This window comes from Lacerta agilis, chromosome 7 (assembly GCF_009819535.1).
Source record: "Lacerta agilis isolate rLacAgi1 chromosome 7, rLacAgi1.pri, whole genome shotgun sequence".
NCBI lineage: Eukaryota > Metazoa > Chordata > Lepidosauria > Squamata > Lacertidae > Lacerta > Lacerta agilis.
The window spans coordinates 50,134,663-50,152,533 of record NC_046318.1 but is presented as its reverse complement, the minus strand read 5'-3'; the positions used below and the strand labels follow the sequence as shown (position 1 = coordinate 50,152,533).

At 42.7% G+C, this 17,871-nt stretch overlaps 1 protein-coding gene across 2 annotated transcripts; it reads right to left on the bottom strand.

Annotated features, from left to right (window-relative positions):
• LOC117049997 (transmembrane protein 68-like) lies at positions 1 to 17,298 on the bottom strand. Of its 2 annotated transcripts, XM_033155238.1 has the most exons (7): positions 17,215 to 17,298; positions 10,319 to 10,697; positions 7,772 to 7,936; positions 4,503 to 4,696; positions 2,617 to 2,677; positions 1,915 to 2,054; positions 1 to 282 (listed from the first exon to the last, which is right to left on the bottom strand). In XM_033155238.1, exons 2-7 carry the CDS (start codon positions 10,635 to 10,637, stop codon positions 184 to 186), a joined length of 978 nt encoding a protein of 325 aa, XP_033011129.1. In that variant the 5' UTR covers positions 10,638 to 10,697; positions 17,215 to 17,298; the 3' UTR covers positions 1 to 183. The 2 variants fall into 2 exon arrangements, with proteins under 2 accessions (XP_033011129.1, XP_033011130.1); XM_033155239.1 differs by lacking the exon at positions 7,772 to 7,936.
• Between the last annotated feature and the right edge of the window lie 573 nt (positions 17,299 to 17,871).

The following is a 17,871-nucleotide window of genomic DNA, read 5'->3' as shown; positions in this document are numbered from 1 at the left end:
CCCCCTCAAAACAGCTGGCAAAAACTCAACTCAAGCACTTTTCTTAGAGTGAAAGATGCAGTTTCTGTGATACAAAACATTAGCCATGTTTTTTTTTTCAAAAAAAGAAAAGCTTGTATAAATAAAAAAATACAGCAAGACTGTTAGGGAGGAAATATATACATTTTCAAAAGAATTTTCCTATTAGCTTGGAATCTTATAAAATCGTTCCAACAGTGCTCTTTGTATGCTGCCTGGCATTTTTTGGTGTTTATCTCTGAGAACTTCTATTGCAGTCTTCGTCTGAAAAAAAAATCCAGAAAATAATATGTTTACTTTATTTTTAATAAAAAATGCAAGTGTAAGTTTAAAGTATTTAACGCTTCTGCACAACGGGGTGGCTGTGGACCCTAGTATGTCCAATTTTTAAGTAGAGCTCTGTCACTTAATATCTCATGCAATTCTCAGAGGTCATGTGTCCTGTTGTGTTCCATCTTTTCTCCCCTCCCTTTCAATTTTTTTTTTTTAAAAAAAAATGCAAATTACATTTAATTTATGAGCACAGCAATCCTAAATCCAAATCTACCGGGTGGAGAATGGCATAGAAGTGCCCCTTGTCCTTCGATCAAATGATCTACCAGTGGAGAACCCATGTTCACCATAGAATTATTCTTGTTATTGTTATTCATTTACTTATACCCTGCCTTTTCCCCTGACAGGGACTCAAGATGACTTACAGATATCAGAAAGAAGCAATTAAACACTGATAGAACTAAAACTCTGTGTATCTCAAATCTATTTAAAACATACAGATAATTACAATAAAACCAGCATGGAACCAGCCCTTTCTTTCATTAAAAGCTATCAGTTTCAAAAGGCCTGTTGCAATGAAAAAGTCTTCATCTACCAGCAGAAGTACAACATGGAGCTGTCATTAGGACCTGAAACGGAATGTTCCAGGGAAGAACCTCAAGCTGGTACAACTAATTATCTTCTCACTGAAACCAAGGAAAGCAGGGAAGATGACACAAGTGGGGTGGAAGGAGGTAAGTTCAGCACCACCCCATTTCCCAGCCTGGTTGCTCCAAACCAGCAGGCCTTTAAAAGTGGAATGCCTCTCTCCACCCCTTTCTACATAGGAATTCACACCAGGAGGCCTAATTACTCCTACTGAAATTAATGGGAAAGTGAAACCCCACCACCTTTCAAAATAAACTTGAGGAAATATTTTTCCCTGTATAATCTAATCTATTTTTATGTCTTTATACCACTACAAAGCAAACTGGAGGACACCCTCCTGAGTTTTGTAATCTTCCTCTTTTCTCAAATTCCTGGTGTGCACAAAAGAACGCATAAGAAAATGACAGAAGAGGCACACTGAAACCCAGGAGTCAATTTTACCGTAGCTTAATTCTGCTCCACTTTCTCTTTCTTCAGGCAAGTGTTGATACTTTCACTGTGTGAACCTCCAACACTGGTTTCTTATCTGTAATGCTCTTTTGAAAACCCAAAACCCTACTAGGCAATTGGGTACACTGGGTCCCTTCCATTATTTTCTATGAGCCCAATATTTTACCTCAGCATTTTTTTGGCCACTGCCATTTTCTCTTCTGTTGAGTCCAATATTTCAGCAATGCATCTCTTCTGCTTTCTTCCCCAGGACTTCCTGATACTCCAGTGAGGAGTTTAAGTGCACAACTATACATGTCTACTCAGAAGTAAGTCCAGCTGAATCAATCTCAGGTAACTGGGTATAAGATTGCATCCTAACCATGTAACCTTATGTATGCCTACTGAAAAGCAAGAAACACTGAACTCAGTAAGATGTACACCCAGAAAAGTGTGCATAGGATTGCACTCCCAGAGTACTACATTATGCATATGCCTTGTACTTTAGAACACAGGTATTAATAAGACCTAGAACACCAAACTTACCTTTTCAACTAGTTCTTCAACTGTTATATTCGGATCATAAGGAATGGGATCTCCTACATAGGAGCAAAATTTGACTGGAAACCCTCCATATACAGGAACAATTGGCCATCGGGTACGTTCATACAGCCACTTAAATGGCCCTGTGTGTAACAATTTTAAAATTTCTCATTTTTAATATATGGTAATATGATATAGTCTTAGGAACGAGAAGAAGCCTTAATAATAGATGAGCAAAGGCCATGCAGTTGGTGCCAACTGTGCAAAAAGTATGTCTAAATTTTCATGCACAATAAGCAGCCTCAATCCACTGCATGATTGTACATATTTTAAACCTAATTGATTTCAATGTGCTAATGAGTGCATAAATACGTACTACAGTAAAAGTAAATCTGCATTACCCGGCCATGGACCAGGCACAACTGGACGCCTAAACAAATTTTTAAAAAATGAAGAGGAAAAACCACACAAACAGAGATGGAGCAGCTAAAGGAAAAGGAGCCAGGATAAGACAGTGTGATGCAACGCAGAGAAGGATGCATGACAGCATAAAGTTCAAGATGACAACAAAAATATTCCAGGAGAAAAATTCTAAACACAATTATACAGAAGTCCAACTGAAGCCAGTGGAATTTACTTATGTGTAATGTGTTTAGCCCTAGAGCATAAGCTGATATGGGAAGATGCAAGGGGAATCAATCTTACATATTTTTCCAAGTGTTCTGTATCCTTCCCGAAGATTTTTTGTAAATATAGGGATGATAGGCTGAGAAAGGTGGGAGAAAAGTAGCCACAATTAGGGGAGTAGTTCAGCCTCCATTACTTAAATATCCTGTACTGATATCATAGTTATCCTCCATGCACAAAAAGGATATCATCTCATGGATGTTATATCCATGTATAAAGAAGGTGTTGTACGGTAAGACGCCACAATTCTGAAACCAGTTTTCCAATGAAACTTATCACTTCACCTATGTCTCTCAAAATTTCAGCATCAGTATTTTAAGCTCATTGAATAAACTGAAATCGACACATCTCAATGTAATAAAATATGGTTTAATCATTACATTAATAAGCTTTGGCTTTTTGCGTTATAATAATTTTAATAATAGTTTATTATTTATACCCTGCCCATATGGCTGGGATTCCCCAGCCACTCTGGTGCATCTGTGAGATCATCAGAAACTTTCACTTCATTGCTAAGTAATCTTTGAACTATGTTTTATTGAAACAATGTTTGAAGTTTAACTAAACAGCTTGCCAATTTCAGGCATAATGCCACATTGAAGTTTCTTAAAAATGAAAGCGAAAGCTTTTTGTCTCCCCCTCCTAGTTGGGGAAGGGGAGGGACAAGAGTTTGAGACTCATTCACATAGTGATAAAAGTAATGTCACTGCCGATGAAAATTAGAGCAAGTTACAGTGGTACCTTGGGTTACAGACACTGCAGGTTACAGACTCCGCTCACCCAGAAAAACTACCTTGGGTTAAGAACTTTGCTTCAGGATGAGAACAGAAATCGCGCAGCGGCAGCGGGAGGCCTCATTAGCTAAAGTGGTACCTCAGGTTAAGAACAGTTTCAGGTTAAGAACGGAACTCCAGAACGAATTAAGTTCTTAACCCAAGGTACCACTCTACCCAGCAATTTAATACTAAGAAAATGAGTGGGTGAGAATATTCATGCATGTGTTTGCCATTTTGAAAAAAGGAGGGGATTCCCTTTTATTAATCATCCCCGGGTGCGGTCTGGAGGCACATGAGCCCACCACCTTGCTGAAGCTGAACTGATGTGTGCCTGGCCCACCCAGGAATCACATGGGCACCACCCAGGGTTACACGGTGGAAGAAAGGTGGTATACAAATGAAAAATAAATAAATTATATTTCTTCAGCCGTCGTGGGACATGAGCCCAAAGACAAACTTTTAAATCTCACTTATTTCCAGTGGGAAAGAGTTAACTCTCATATCTTTAACTCTCTTATTAAATTCAATGGAAATTAAAAGTGCCTTACTTTAACTAGATTGTGCCTGTTATTAGGAATTGAGCACTGGCAGTAATCAAAATGCAGAACAGATAACAGAATTTCACTTATTATTTATTTAATTTATATACCACACTTCACCCGAAGATCACAGGGCAGTTAATCCCTATGCCCCACCTAACAAGTTTTCCGAAGTTAGAAAATATCAAGTGCGTAAGACAAAAGGAAAAACCTTTGCTTTAGGGATTCAACCCCCTCCCTTTTGGATCATGTTAATGTATTTTACCCTCCACAAGTAAGTTTTGCTTCCCTCTAAAGTTAAGAGCATCTGGTGCCTAGGCACTGCTGGTCATTATCCTATTGAAAGGTTGTAGCCTTTATCCTGTTACCAGTGTATCAGGTGCAGTTGTCCAGCAGATGAGATTTCTCATCCCATGACATGTCCAGACAACCTGCCAGTATTTTCTCACCACACGGTTCTTAAACGGTTGTAGCGTCACTGATCTTTCAAAAGGTTCTCTTACGGCTTTGCTGCAAATGCATTTTCTATTCAGGCACACAACAAAAACCAGAAACACACACTTCAAATCTATAGCACCTGGCCACTCACCACTTTTGCATCTCTGGCCACGTGAGCAAAGCCTTTGCGGCTACCCCACAAGAGACTGTAGTTTTCGTCACTAAAAAGCGCTTCTCGGGCTCCACCTGGTAAGACTCCAAGTAAGTATCCCTTTCTCAGAATTTCAACACATTCCTCTCTTCCATCATGTGTAAGGCCATGTACTTTATAAAACAGTTTGATACCTGCAGGAGAAATACTCAGTTAAAGGGAAAACACTCTACATAAAACAAGTACATCCTGTACATTTTAGGCATAAAAGCGAAAGGTTTGCCATCTCTTATGAAAGATAGGTTCAAATGCAACAGAACAATTTTATACACCTCTACTCAGAAGCCAGAACCAGAGTTCAGTGAGGCTCACTGCCAGGTAAGTTAAGTGTAGGACTATACCTAAAAGTTGCCATCTGTTTTGTATGTAATAAAATAAAATTATGTCTACCAGTTGTGGACAGAAAAGGCATGAGGCTGCAGGGCTAACAGAAAGCATCCATTTGTGTTTCTGAGCATTACATTAATTCATCCATGCAAACATACAGCTTGTTGCACATCCTTTTCTGGAACACCAAAATCTTTATATACACATTAAGAAACCAAACCTTGATATATTATTCTGCTCCCAACATCTAACATTTAATTTGAAAGCAAATCTACATGCCATTCATGCAGCCTGCTCCTATGTATGTATCTTCAGAAACAACTTCTACTGAGTCCAATATAAGTTACTCAAAATTAAGGGCAAGATCCAACATAGCATGAGCAGGCATTCAGTAACATGAAGAGGCTTCTCCTTCCTCAGCTGTACAGCCTCCCATATACAGTACCCCCATAATTTGCTCTGGAGGATCAGAGAATCCTCTGAAACAGAATTTATGGGCATTTCGGGGGCTAGAGAGGTAGACAAGAAACCCAAAATCCATTGTGCATCATTGGATGTCATCCTACGTTTCCAAGGTTTTCAGCCTTAGATATTGCAAATGGATTACCAGGGCTTAATTATGCATAATGTATAACAGTGTTCTGAAATGTGTTTTTATAAAGGCATTTGATTCCAATGTTCCTCTTCCTCTTTCATCCAAGAGGCAAACAAAAATAGCGCTCTTTAAAATAACAATTTGGGCTTCATGGATGTGGGCTTAAAACCAGGGGCATAGCAAGGTAAATTGGTACCCAGGGGCAAATTTTTTTTGGTCAAACACCCCCCCCCCCCGGCATGGGAAAGTCAGGTGGTACCCAGTGCGGAAAATTTCTTGTCAACCCCCCCCCCCCACTGATTCCCCCCCTCGCAAAAATGGTTTTACATTATTTCATATTTTCTTACAAAGGAATAATAACATATTTCATATTTTCTTACAAAGGAATAATAACAAGTAATAACAATAAAAAACTTTTATTTATATCCCACCCTCCCCGGCCAAAGTCAGGCTCAGGGTGGCTAACATCAGATACATAACATTGGTATAAAATCAAACAATAATTAAATTACCTCCTAAAAAATCTCAAAATCAAATTAAAGTCTAATTAGATGGCTTTCCACAGGGTTAGGGTTGGGAACAGTAAGTGTTCTCTGAACTGAAATTTCAGCCTTCATGACATAGGAAAACAGCTAAGTGAACATCTATTTTGGTGGAGGAGGGTCAAGATATTAACCGATATGCATGAAATTTCGTATATAGCTATATAATCCCTAGTATAGTAAGATAAGACCTTTGGAGCAGGCATTTTCAAAAAAAAAATCTTGTTCCTTGATAATTTGTCACCCCCTCCATTATGGAACCCAGGGCGACCCCCCCCCCCCGCTACGCCCCTGCTTAAAACGCACACAAACACACAAAAGAAACCCAAAGGCAACAACACTTGAATCAGCAGGGGGCATTCAGGTAGTTAGAACACACAGTGGTCCAAGACAAGATATTATAGTTAGGCTTTGAAATTTAGAAAACATAGGAAGCTGGTTGTTTAGAAAAGAGGGGAGAAGGTAAGGAGAGCTGAGAACTGGCAAAACAGCAATGGCTCCAGGGAGCATAGCAAGTGAAATACAGTGGTACCTTGGTTCTCGAATGGCTTAGTTGTTGAACAAATTGGCTCCTGAGCACCACAAACCCAGAGGTAAGTGTTCCGGTTTGTGAACATTTTTCGGAAGCCGAATATCCAACGCGGCTTCCGCTTGAGAGTAGGAAGCTCCTGCAGTCAATCGGAAGCCGTGCCTTGGCTTTCGAATGGTTTCAGGAGTCGAACCAACTCCTGGAACACATTAAGTTTGAGAACCAAGGTACCACTGTATCCCTTTGGAGGAGTCCATCATTCATGTTCTTTTTCTATGTGCATCTTTCTAGACTTTTCTTGTAGTTTTATCAGCAGGTTAGCACATCTTGTAAGGCATCTTCTGGGCATTATATGCAGTTAGTTATTCTTGGTTTGTTGAGGCAAGTAATTGAATCCTTCAAATAACTTTCCAGGAGATACTACATGAAGCACTAATTTTGGCCTATTTTATATTTTCAGAGGGGTACTAGACACCGAAAGAGCCATCCTAGACACCCCCAGGTTACAGAGAAACCCTAGTCCTTGGGCACATCTGGATAAACCTATATAAAGGTAAAGGTACCCCTGACCGTTAGGTCCAGTTGTGGATGAGTCTGGGGTTGCAGCACTCATCTTGCTCTATAGGCCGAAGGAGCCAGCGTTTGTCTGCAGACAGCTTCCGGGTCATGTGGCCAGCATGACTAAGCCGCTTCTGGTGAATCAGAGCAGCGCATGGAAACACCGTTTACCTTCCCGCCAGAGCGGTATCTATTTATCTACTTGCACTTTGACGTGCTTTCGAAGTGCTAGGTTGGCAGGAGCTGGGACCGAGCAACGGGAGCTCACCCCGCCGTGGAGATTCAAACTGCCGATCTTCTGATCAGCAAGCCCTAGGCTCTGTGGTTTAGACCACAGCGCCACCCGCATTGTAGAAGCAACTAAATGTAGGAGCAAACTAAAGCCAATGTAAACACAGCAAGTGGAAATGTCAATTATGACATACCTAGGGACTTGACTGGGGGTTTCTAAAATTGCCCCAAAGACTGGCCATTTCTAACACTGGTTCAGGCAAGATGCATATTATTTCCTATCAACATACGTTGAAGAGGAGCAAACATTCCTCAGCAGTGCAACAGTACCCAGATATGTCTGTGTTTCAGGACTAGCATTTTAAAATTATGGTGTACATTTTAAAGTTTTGCAACACAATGCACATGCACACCCACTACATTTTACCTGGTATTTTGGAAAAATGGTAATCAACCACTGATTGGCAGAGTCTGCCTGTCTGCAAATAGAGTCTAGATACGAAGTAGAAATAGTCTAGAGGAAAGGCTCCATGGTAAAATACAACAAGCCCTGGTCCTTCTGGTACTTTATCCATCCCGTGCACCTCATAACCTGTTCAAAGCACAGAATACAAGAGTTTTAGCATTGCTTCAATCAAGCCCCTAACATTAGCAGAAAGCAACATAAGAAATTGCAAGGAATGTCAAATATTAGTAGTTATTGCAGTCAGAAATGGACTCCAAATTAATTTTTTAGTCTAACAGTGTTGAGTAGCCTGTATTCCCCTATTTCACTACAATGACAGCCAAACCAGAGGATACTTTAATTGCACAGTGAGCACCTACAACTATGCTTTAAAAAACCAAATAATAATAATAATAAGCATAAGGTAAGATTTCCATTGTGGTCATTCCTTTCCCAGCAACGAATTTGACAAAAATCAGCCTCCTTAGGGCAGAAACTTCCACCAGTAGCTTTCATCCCCTACACCACATTGCTGGTATTTTTTGGATTGAGAGGTGAATGCTCATTGGCATTGTGGCTCTTAAGGGAAGGATTTAACCTCCTTCCCACATGCTTTGGTCCCAATCATAATCAGTTCCTGTGCCTGTGATTAATTTCTTTAAAATTCAGACACAGTTGCACACTTACCCGTTTCTGCAGCTCAGGAAAGCTGAGCCTGGAGCTCTAAAGGAGCTGTTGGTTCAGAAATGAAAAACTTCACGCAAGGCTTATATAGGATCTACAGGGCTGGATGCAACTAACCTGACACTCTAGTAGAAGCCACAAGGCCTTCTCTAGTGCAGTGGGGCTTTCCTTGTTCTACCTCCCCCAATCAACTCTGGAGGGTCGAGAGAAACCCCGGAACATCATGTGTGGGGAGAAGAAGAGGGATCATTCCATCTGGCAGGCAGAAATACTTGTGCTGACAGAGCAATTGTAAAAGCCCAACAGTGAATTCCTCTCAGACACTTCACCCCTTCCTGCTTCTCAGTCCAGCCCTGATCAAGGCTGAAGCTTACACACCTCCCAAATAGCCAAAAGTACAGCCAACTGGACAATCTGCCAACAGGTATGAAACTCCTGCCTGACTTGCCATCTCCCCTGTTCCCATGGCACTGGGCTGTTTGCATGTGAGGGGTGCTCTGAGAGCCAGCCTAGAACTGAAGAAACTGAAATTGGGGGCCTCTAGTCTGGGAATGGGGATGCCTCACGGTCACAGGTGGTGCACAGACCTACTGTTGTGTATCTCCACTGTTCCACCCCTCGGAAGACCCCCACGCAGTGTGTAATGTGTTGTTTGACCCCGAGTCCTCTAAAATTGATACAGCCCTTCACTATTTACTATCATTAAGTGATTGGTATCTAGGATCTACACATGGCCTGAATCATATAACAAAGAGTTTCTGAACCTATGAAACCAATTGGATGCAAACTATCTGTCAAGAGAAACCGACAGCAATCCCTAGCTCCTATTCACTGCAATGCTGCTCAAAGCTGTGCTGTTTCCCATGTAAAAGTGAAACACACTGCATTTGCTGAGACCCTACATTCATGTAGCTCAGAGATTCCAGATGTATCTGGTACACATCTTGTCGTGGTTTGAATGATGATGCTTTCACTTCCAGGGATGTCAGTACTTTTACTAAATTACCATGCCGTCATGTAAAAAAAAGAAAGAAAAAGATTTTAATGATGCATGGAATTTTCATAACCCAAGTCCCTGTTCATGTAGTCAAGTACCAAAGTGCCATAAAGCAGAGCAGAGGGAGAGAAGAGAAACGGGGCTATTCTGTCACCGCTTTGGCCCTTCCTCAAGTGCCACTCATTGGCAGCCACTCTCATCAAGCTACCTTTCATCCCAGCTGGTTACTGTAAGAAATGTAACTGTCAGAACTGGTACTTGACCTGCCTTTTAACTAATCCCTCCTCATCCCTTTTTCCTTGTCTGTTTTGTCATGTGAAGTTGTATGTCTGAGGAAAAGGACTGCTTTGCTGGTGACTTCTGTAAGCCACTCTGGGAACATTTTCAGCTAAAGAGCAGGGTATAAGTAAATAAATAGTAGATAGCTAGATAGAGGTCTACTCATAATACTCACTGAGTTCAATATGGCTAACTCTCAGGTCAGTATGAATAAAATTGTAGCCTTGTGATACAACCCCATACTCATTAGTAAGCACTGCAGAGGTCAGCAGGACTTCTTCCAGGTAAACATATAAAGGACTGCTGCCTATGCAGTTTTAGGTACCGTAAGTCAATAATGCTACCAGTTCAGCTTACAGGGCTGTTGTCACGCCTACTAAGATAAAAGTATGCAAAGTGCTTTCAACACTTGAACTGCACGATACAAGTGAATATTATTAAAATCGATTTCTGAAGTATTTCTAACAAAAACTTTAATAAATAATACTTTTTAAATTCATGATTAATAAATTATCCTATTACCCAAGTTGTCCCTGTGCAATTTGAAAGGGGGAGAAAATGGTGCTTACCATGCCACACTGTGCCATACATGTCCCAAAGATAAAGTACTGCCCTCCTTCCAGTGTCCCATGACTTACTGAGATAATCATCTCCTTTTACCTTAATCTTTATCTTGTAAATATTCAGAAGAAAATTAGAAAGGTAAATACATCCAAGAATGACTAAGACAGGTGACAGCAGAATTACGAATGGTGTTAATATCACCAAGAGGTACACTGTATAGTCTGTGAAAATCCCTAGATAATTATTTGGATACATCCAGTTTTTCAGTAGGTCCATGAGCCACGTCACTTCTTCTTGTTCAAAATAAGAAAATGAACTGATCATCTTCTGTCTAAAAAATTTAAACAGCAACTTGGCCGAAAAAGCAGTTTCTTAATGTTGGCCCTAGATAGAGAAAAGAAACTTGTGGTTAATGCAGTGCAATTATCACAGCAGGTGTCATGTTGCCCAGAAAATCAAGGCCATTTTTAGGACTGCCAGGCCAGGAGCATCCCAGCCCCTGACACTTCAGTGCCCAGCCCCTGGTGATGTCACAGGGCAGCCCTGCAGATAAAGGCTACAGTGGTACCTCGGGTTACATACTGTGGCGTTTGCCTTTCTAGGGAATACATATAGGAGAAGGAGTAAGTAAGGGGTTAAGTGGCTGGCCCTAGGCTGTCCAATAAACAGAGGGGGGAGGAGCTAGGGGCAGCTGAAGGAGTCAGTTAGAGAGCGGGGAGTTGGGGAGTTGAGGAAGAGCAGTTGATCGAGGGAGTTGGTTGGTGGGTGGTTGTTGATTGTGAGGGTTGGTGGTGAGGTATAGTGGTGAGCGTAGGCAGGGTTGTAACCATTATCTTAAGTTGTTGAAGTTTTTAAATAAACACTTATTATTTTGTTTAAAATTGCACCCTGACTGTGAAAGTTATTACCAGGGAGGGGATCCTGGTTGGTGGCAGCAAAGCGTCGTGGTGGCACAGGGATCAATAGTCCGTCAAACGACCGGGGACCCTGTGTGATCGCCACAAAACTGGCGGCAGCGGCGGGATAAGATCAATACGCCAGCAGGAGACATCAATAAGCCCGTGGAGGGATATTGAAATCGTTGTGCCTGTTCACCACAAAATTGGCAGAAGCAGCTGGGGTTAAACAATACACCTGGAGAAGGGAAAGGGTAAATCTGTGAAGTGATAACCTAGCCCGGGGGGGTGTAGTTGTGGTTACCCAAGGACGCTGCAAGGCTAAGATAACAAAAGGAGAAAAGAGAGCTCACAAATCTGTTCTGGCAGGGGGTTTTGACTTGGGGTCCGAGGAAGTAAGCTTAACGGGTAGAGAGAAGACCCATAGCAGAACTTTGAGACCCGAGTCTGGAGAAACCTAGCCAGGGGGAACAGTGCTGAGAGGAGATTTCTCTTATTTTGTTAATTTAACTGTCAATCCTCAATCACACAATATGCCACCTAAAAAGACAAAGAACCCTGTGAGGGAACCAGCTCAAGATAGCTCTGAAGGGGAGGAAAATGGGAATCCTCTGAGGGAAGAGCAGAGCTTAGAACATGAAACTAATATTGTACCTGAGGCGAGAGAGCCACAAGTTTCTATAGAATTAGAAAAGTGGAAACTAGAACAACAATATAAATTTGAATTAGAAAAAATTAAGGCTCAACAAGAATTAGAAAAAGAAAGAATTCGAGCTGAGCAGGAAAGCAAAAGGGAGAGCGAAAGAATTCGAGCTGAGAGGGAAAGTGAGAGCGAAAGAATGCAATTTCAGTTGGAAATGAAGAAACTAGAATTAGCAGCCATGGAGAATCAAAATAACAGTAATAACACCAGTAGTCAAACAACAGGGAAGGTAGATTTAAAGCGATTCCCTGAGTTCAAGGAGAAAGATAGCCCAGAGGCTTTTCTGATATCATTTGAGAGAGCCTGTAAAGATTTCCAAGTGAAGGATGAGGAGAAAATGGTGATCTTAAGGGCTAGAATTAGTGGGGTACTGGCAGAAATATACGCCCAAATGACAGAAGAACAGTCAACAGATTTTGAGATGTTTAAACAATTAATTTATACGAGGTTTGGAATTACCTCAGAACAACTAAGGAAAAAATTCAGGAGTGTGACAAAGTTGAGAGAAGAAACGTATGCTCAGTTGGGGGCAAAAATTACGAATTACCTCAAAAAATGGTTAGAGCAGGAGGGTGCGGATTCAATTCAAAAAATCAGAGAGGTTATTGCGTTGGAGCAATTTTATGCCACCATAACTGGGGAGCTGAAATATCTTGTAAAGGAAAGAAGTCCTAAAACCATCCAGGAGGCAGCAAACATAGCTGACCAAATTAATGAAATTAGGGACCATGGATTTGATAGTCCAAAATTTGGCGGGAAATTGTGGGGGAACCCCAGAAACCAATTTCAATATGCTAAAGGAAGCTCTTCTCCGGCAATGAAAAAGGGAAACATACCACAGTCAAAAAGCCCAAGTGACGTGGGCCAAACTAACACCCATACCTCTGAGGTAAAAGAAAATAAATCTAATTATACTGGGGGAAGAGATATGAGGTGCTGGTCGTGCAACAAACTGGGCCACAGAAGCTTTGAATGTAAGACTGGTGAACAAGTTAAATCTGGGAGCACAAACACTCAAAAACACTCTTATTGTATCCACTCAGTAGGGCAGGGTGAGGCTAAGCAGGTTGCCACGGAAACCGAAGCTTTAGCTAGGCCTGAGACAGAGGAGATTCCTGAGGCCTCAGTAATACACTGTTACTTGATTAAACAGAATGATTTGCTCTTGAGAAAGTCAGGAGAAAATATTTGGATTGAAAACAAAAAATATCTAGGGTTAAAAGATACCGGATCCCAAATCACAATTGTTCATCCTGAGGTAATCAGTCCCGATAAAGTAATGCCAGGAAAAACTATAGAAATAAAAGGAATCGCCAAAGAGCCAGTTAGACTCCAAATGGCTGAGGTAAACATTAAGTTACATGACTGGAAGGGGAAGTGGCAAGTGGCCATTTCAGAGGAAATCCCTACTGCGGTCCTTATCGGTTGGGATCTCCTGGAGCATGTACAGAGTGCGTTTGTTATTACCCGCTCCAAGGGGGGCCCACTGTCAACTGATACTGAGGGAAGCGAAACAGTTGCCAATGAGGGCAGGACTCAAAGTCCTCAAGTTGAAACTTTGAGTGAGCCAGGCTTCCTAATACCTTTTAAAACTACTCAAAATTTCTCTCAGGAACAAAAGAATGACATGGGACTAAATAGCTGTTTTGAGGCAGCAAAATCTACTGTTCCATTAACCCCTGATTGCCCAGAGAGGTTCTGCCTAGAGGAGGGGCTGTTATATCGTGAAGCCCTTAGCACACCTTATAAAGGGGGAGGAGGAAACCGCAGACAACTAGTGGTTCCTCACATGTACCGAGAAAAAATCATAAAGCAAGCCCATAATAGTATTTTTGGGGCACATATGGGGATAACTCGGACCAAACGAAGAGTGGCGCAAAATTTCTATTGGCCAGGCATGGGGAAGCAAATTAGAATGTATTGCCAAGCCTGTGACATTTGCCAGAGGCAGGGATCAGGTCAGGACAAAACCAAGGCAAAACTGTGTCCTTTACCTGTAATCTCCACACCAGTCCAGAGGTTAGGACCCTTGCCTAGAGCAACCAAAAAGGGGAATGAAATGCAACTAGCCTGGGAGGGACCATCCCAAATTGTGTCCAAAATAAATAATGTAAACTACCTTATCCAGCAGGGGGATGAGGGGCGCAAGGTAGTTCACGTAAACATGATTAAGCCTTACCAGAGAACCGAAAGCCGGGCTCCCTATGCTATCCGAGAGGACACAGAAGAAGCAGAAATACCATGCTGGGAGGGGAGAGGGGAGCAAGAATGTAATATACAAGAAGTTAAGCTAGCCCCTACCTTAACCCATTCACAGCAGGAAGAAATGAGAAACAACCTACAAAAATTTAAAACGATTTTCAGTAATACTCCAAGACTAGCAAAAGGGGTAGTCCATCACACTGACACCGGGATTGCAAAGTCTTGTGATTTCATATTTGTTATGCCGTATGATGAACAGAGTCAGATGTGGTCGCAATGCAAAGCCAGAGCCAATGCTCCATATAACCACACCATAATGGAATATGAAAAATACATTCACATGGGCATTAATCCAAAGAAGATTGTGATGGGTGTTCCATGGTATGGCTATGATTATACCTGTCTAGGTTCAATTAAGGCCCGTATTTGTTCAATTGCAAACGTTCCTTTCCGAGGGGCTTCATGCAGTGACGTGGCAGGACGTCAGCGCCCATATAAAGTAAACATTGATCTAGTAAACAGTTTTATTTCCGGGATCCTGTGGGATGAGGAACAGGAAGCCCCATATTTAGAATGCAAGGTCTTTATATTTGACATTGGGGGGCAGGCCTGGAAAGTTTATGACTGGTCACATATTACCACAGTGGCGATTTTTGGAAAATATGACCCTGAGCTTATGGGTTACGCCCATTCAAGAGGAGTCAGAGTTGTTTTAAAAAGTGACCTATCTGTGAGATCAGTTAGAACAACTATTCAAAGTTATGATAAAACATTCATCAGTTGGAAATATAGAAAGAAAAACATACTGAAAGTTATAGTTGCCAGGGTGTCCCATCAACTTTCTATGAAAGTGAAAGTGTTTCCTACACTAGAGATTGTGTGGTGGGAAGTTGGGTACCCTGCTGCTCATGCAACACAAATAAATGCCCAAGATGAACGTGGTTACACAGCATTAACGTGGCCACCACATCAAAGACATAAAAAAGTCGTCTTCAAATTGTTTGAAGTGGGAACTGATAATTCAACACAGACCAAAGATGAACTGACAGCAAGGGAGATTGCTAACAGCAATAGGCAATCAGAGCTTTTTAGTCTACTTTCATTAAGTAAACCTGATTGTCCAAAAAGCTTCAGCAAGCTGACTAAAAAAACAGCTATCCACGAACTTCTGAAAGCAGTTCCCAATGAATTAAAAAGCCAGACAACTAGTTCTAATGCAGTTTTTGATGACTTGGAGACGTTTGTACAAGGCATCGAGCTTCAACACTTAACAGAAATCCTGAAGGAGAGAGAGGGTGATCCAAGAGAGCTTTTGACCCTGAGAAACAAAGACTCTACACAGATTGGAATCCACAATCGTTACAGACTCATGGACTGCAGGGATCGGTGTGGGACTGTGTCATATGGAGAAGGAAGACAACTCGCATCCCATCACGTGTGGCAGAGAAAAGACTGGTGCCCAGAGAAAGACACTTCTTGTGGCGGTTAAGGACAATAAGGAGCGTGAAAGGATCCTGGACATCGTGGCAGATGCCTTATCACGAAGACCCGAAGGCAAAGATTAAAATGGACAGTTACAAATTTTCTTGCAGTAACTAAAGGTTTAATATTGCATGATCTATTGTATATAATGTGGAAAAAAAACAATTATTAAGCCAGTATAAGATGAGGAGTTAAGGTTAGTAAACATAGAAAATGTTTGTTTGAATTAAGGTGTCACGCAGTTTGATCAGGAGTATAACTCTGTCCAGTTATCCCTCCTGAATCAAACTTATTTAAGGGGGGAGGTATGTGGCGTTTGCCTTTCTAGGGAATACATATAGGAGAAGGAGTAAGTAAGGGGTTAAGTGGCTGGCCCTAGGCTGTCCAATAAACAGAGGGGGGAGGAGCTAGGGGCAGCTGAAGGAGTCAGTTAGAGAGCGGGGAGTTGGGGAGTTGAGGAAGAGCAGTTGATCGAGGGAGTTGGTTGGTGGGTGGTTGTTGGTTGTGAGGGTTGGTGGTGAGGTATAGTGGTGAGCGTAGGCAGGGTTGTAACCATTATCTTAAGTTGTTGAAGTTTTTAAATAAACACTTATTATTTTGTTTAAAATTGCACCCTGACTGTGAAAGTTATTACCAGGGAGGGGATCCTGGTTGGTGGCAGCAAAGCGTCGTGGTGGCACAGGGATCAATAGTCCGTCAAACGACCGGGGACCCTGTGTGATCGCCACATACGCTTCAGGTTACATACTCCGCTAACCCAGAAATAACGCTTCAGGTTAAGAACTCTGCTTCAGGATAAGAACAGAAATCGTGCTCTGGCGGCGCAGCGGCAGGTCCCATTAGCTAAAGTGGTGCTTCAGGTTAAGAACAGTTTCAGGTTAAGAACGGACCTCCGGAACGAATTAAGTACGTAACCAGAGGTACCACTGTAATTGGGGGGGGGTAGAGAAGGGCAGACCCCCTAGAATGTCTATTTGCACCCAGCTGAAATTTGTAAACTGCACACACAGTTTTCTTAATGTTTTGCTATTGTTCTTGTTAATTGTTGTTAATTGTTATTATTGGTGGTGATAATAATAATAATAATAAGCCCAGCTGGAGATTCAGACCTTACACCTGCCACCTGGAAGAGGCCAAGCAGGCAAACTTGGAGGCTTCATAATAATAATAAAAATAATAAAAATAGTAATAGTAATATTAAACCCATCTGGAGATTGAGGCCTTACACCTGCCACCTGGAAGAGGCCAGGCAGGCAAACTTGGAAACATCATGTCTGACGTGGTTTGTTATCCCTTTTCGATGGTGTCCAATTTCAACAGCCCAGCCAGGGAACGGATGGCCGTGCCTACGACACGTGCCTACTCGTAAATTACTCCCACTGGGTTCCACGGGAATTACTCTCAGGTTGCATACAGCACTGTTGGGTCTCAACGTTCATGAGCAGCAGCCTTGCGCAAATTGCATCCAGCCCCCGCCTCTTCCCTCAGGTCTCTGCCTCTTTCGTTCCACCTCGCCATCCCTCTCCCTCCGAGCTGGGCTCCTCCCCGCCTCCCTCGCGCCAGAGGCCGCCCATGCTCCCCCTCGGCTCCGCAAGTCGCGCCCTCGCCGCCGACTCACCTTCCCGCGGCTTCGGATCGCGGCGCTCCATCAAAGGTTCAACCCCAGTATTCCTGGCGCGCGGCGCTTAGTCGCCGCGCGCTTCGGCCCAGCGCAGGTTTCCTTATGGCGGGGCCGGGGGCAGGTAGGGAATTTGCGGGCCGGTGGAGTGGGGGGGGGAGAGCCGCAATGCAGTGTGACGTTATGCGCCGTCGTCCGGTTGCAAGAAGGGGAAGGAGCCGTTCTGAGGAAGCCTCTCCGCACAACCTGGGGCAGCTGCGCCTCTCGGCCGCTTCCCGGCTTTCCTGTTGCGTCACGCGCATTTGGCGAACGTCTCCAATGAGCCACTGATACGGCAGAGAAAGGCTTTGTGTGAAACATAATGTAAACACCCCCCCCCCCCCAACCTCCTACCTGCGCTGGGCTGTACCACTTCAGAAGGCAGGCGAACGTTGGCATCTTTCAGTGCCCCTTGCAGGGAAAAAAATATCATGACATAAGAGTATTATTCAGCCCAGCCTTCCTTCTCCGTGGCATTCTGGTCCCCATCCACCTTAATTGGCATGCAGCTGCTCTGTATTGCCACAGGAGCGGCAGGGCAAATAAAACAACAACTGAGAACAGAGAAGGAAACGAGAGGGAAGTGATTCTAGGAAGAAGTGAATCAGTCCTGTATGG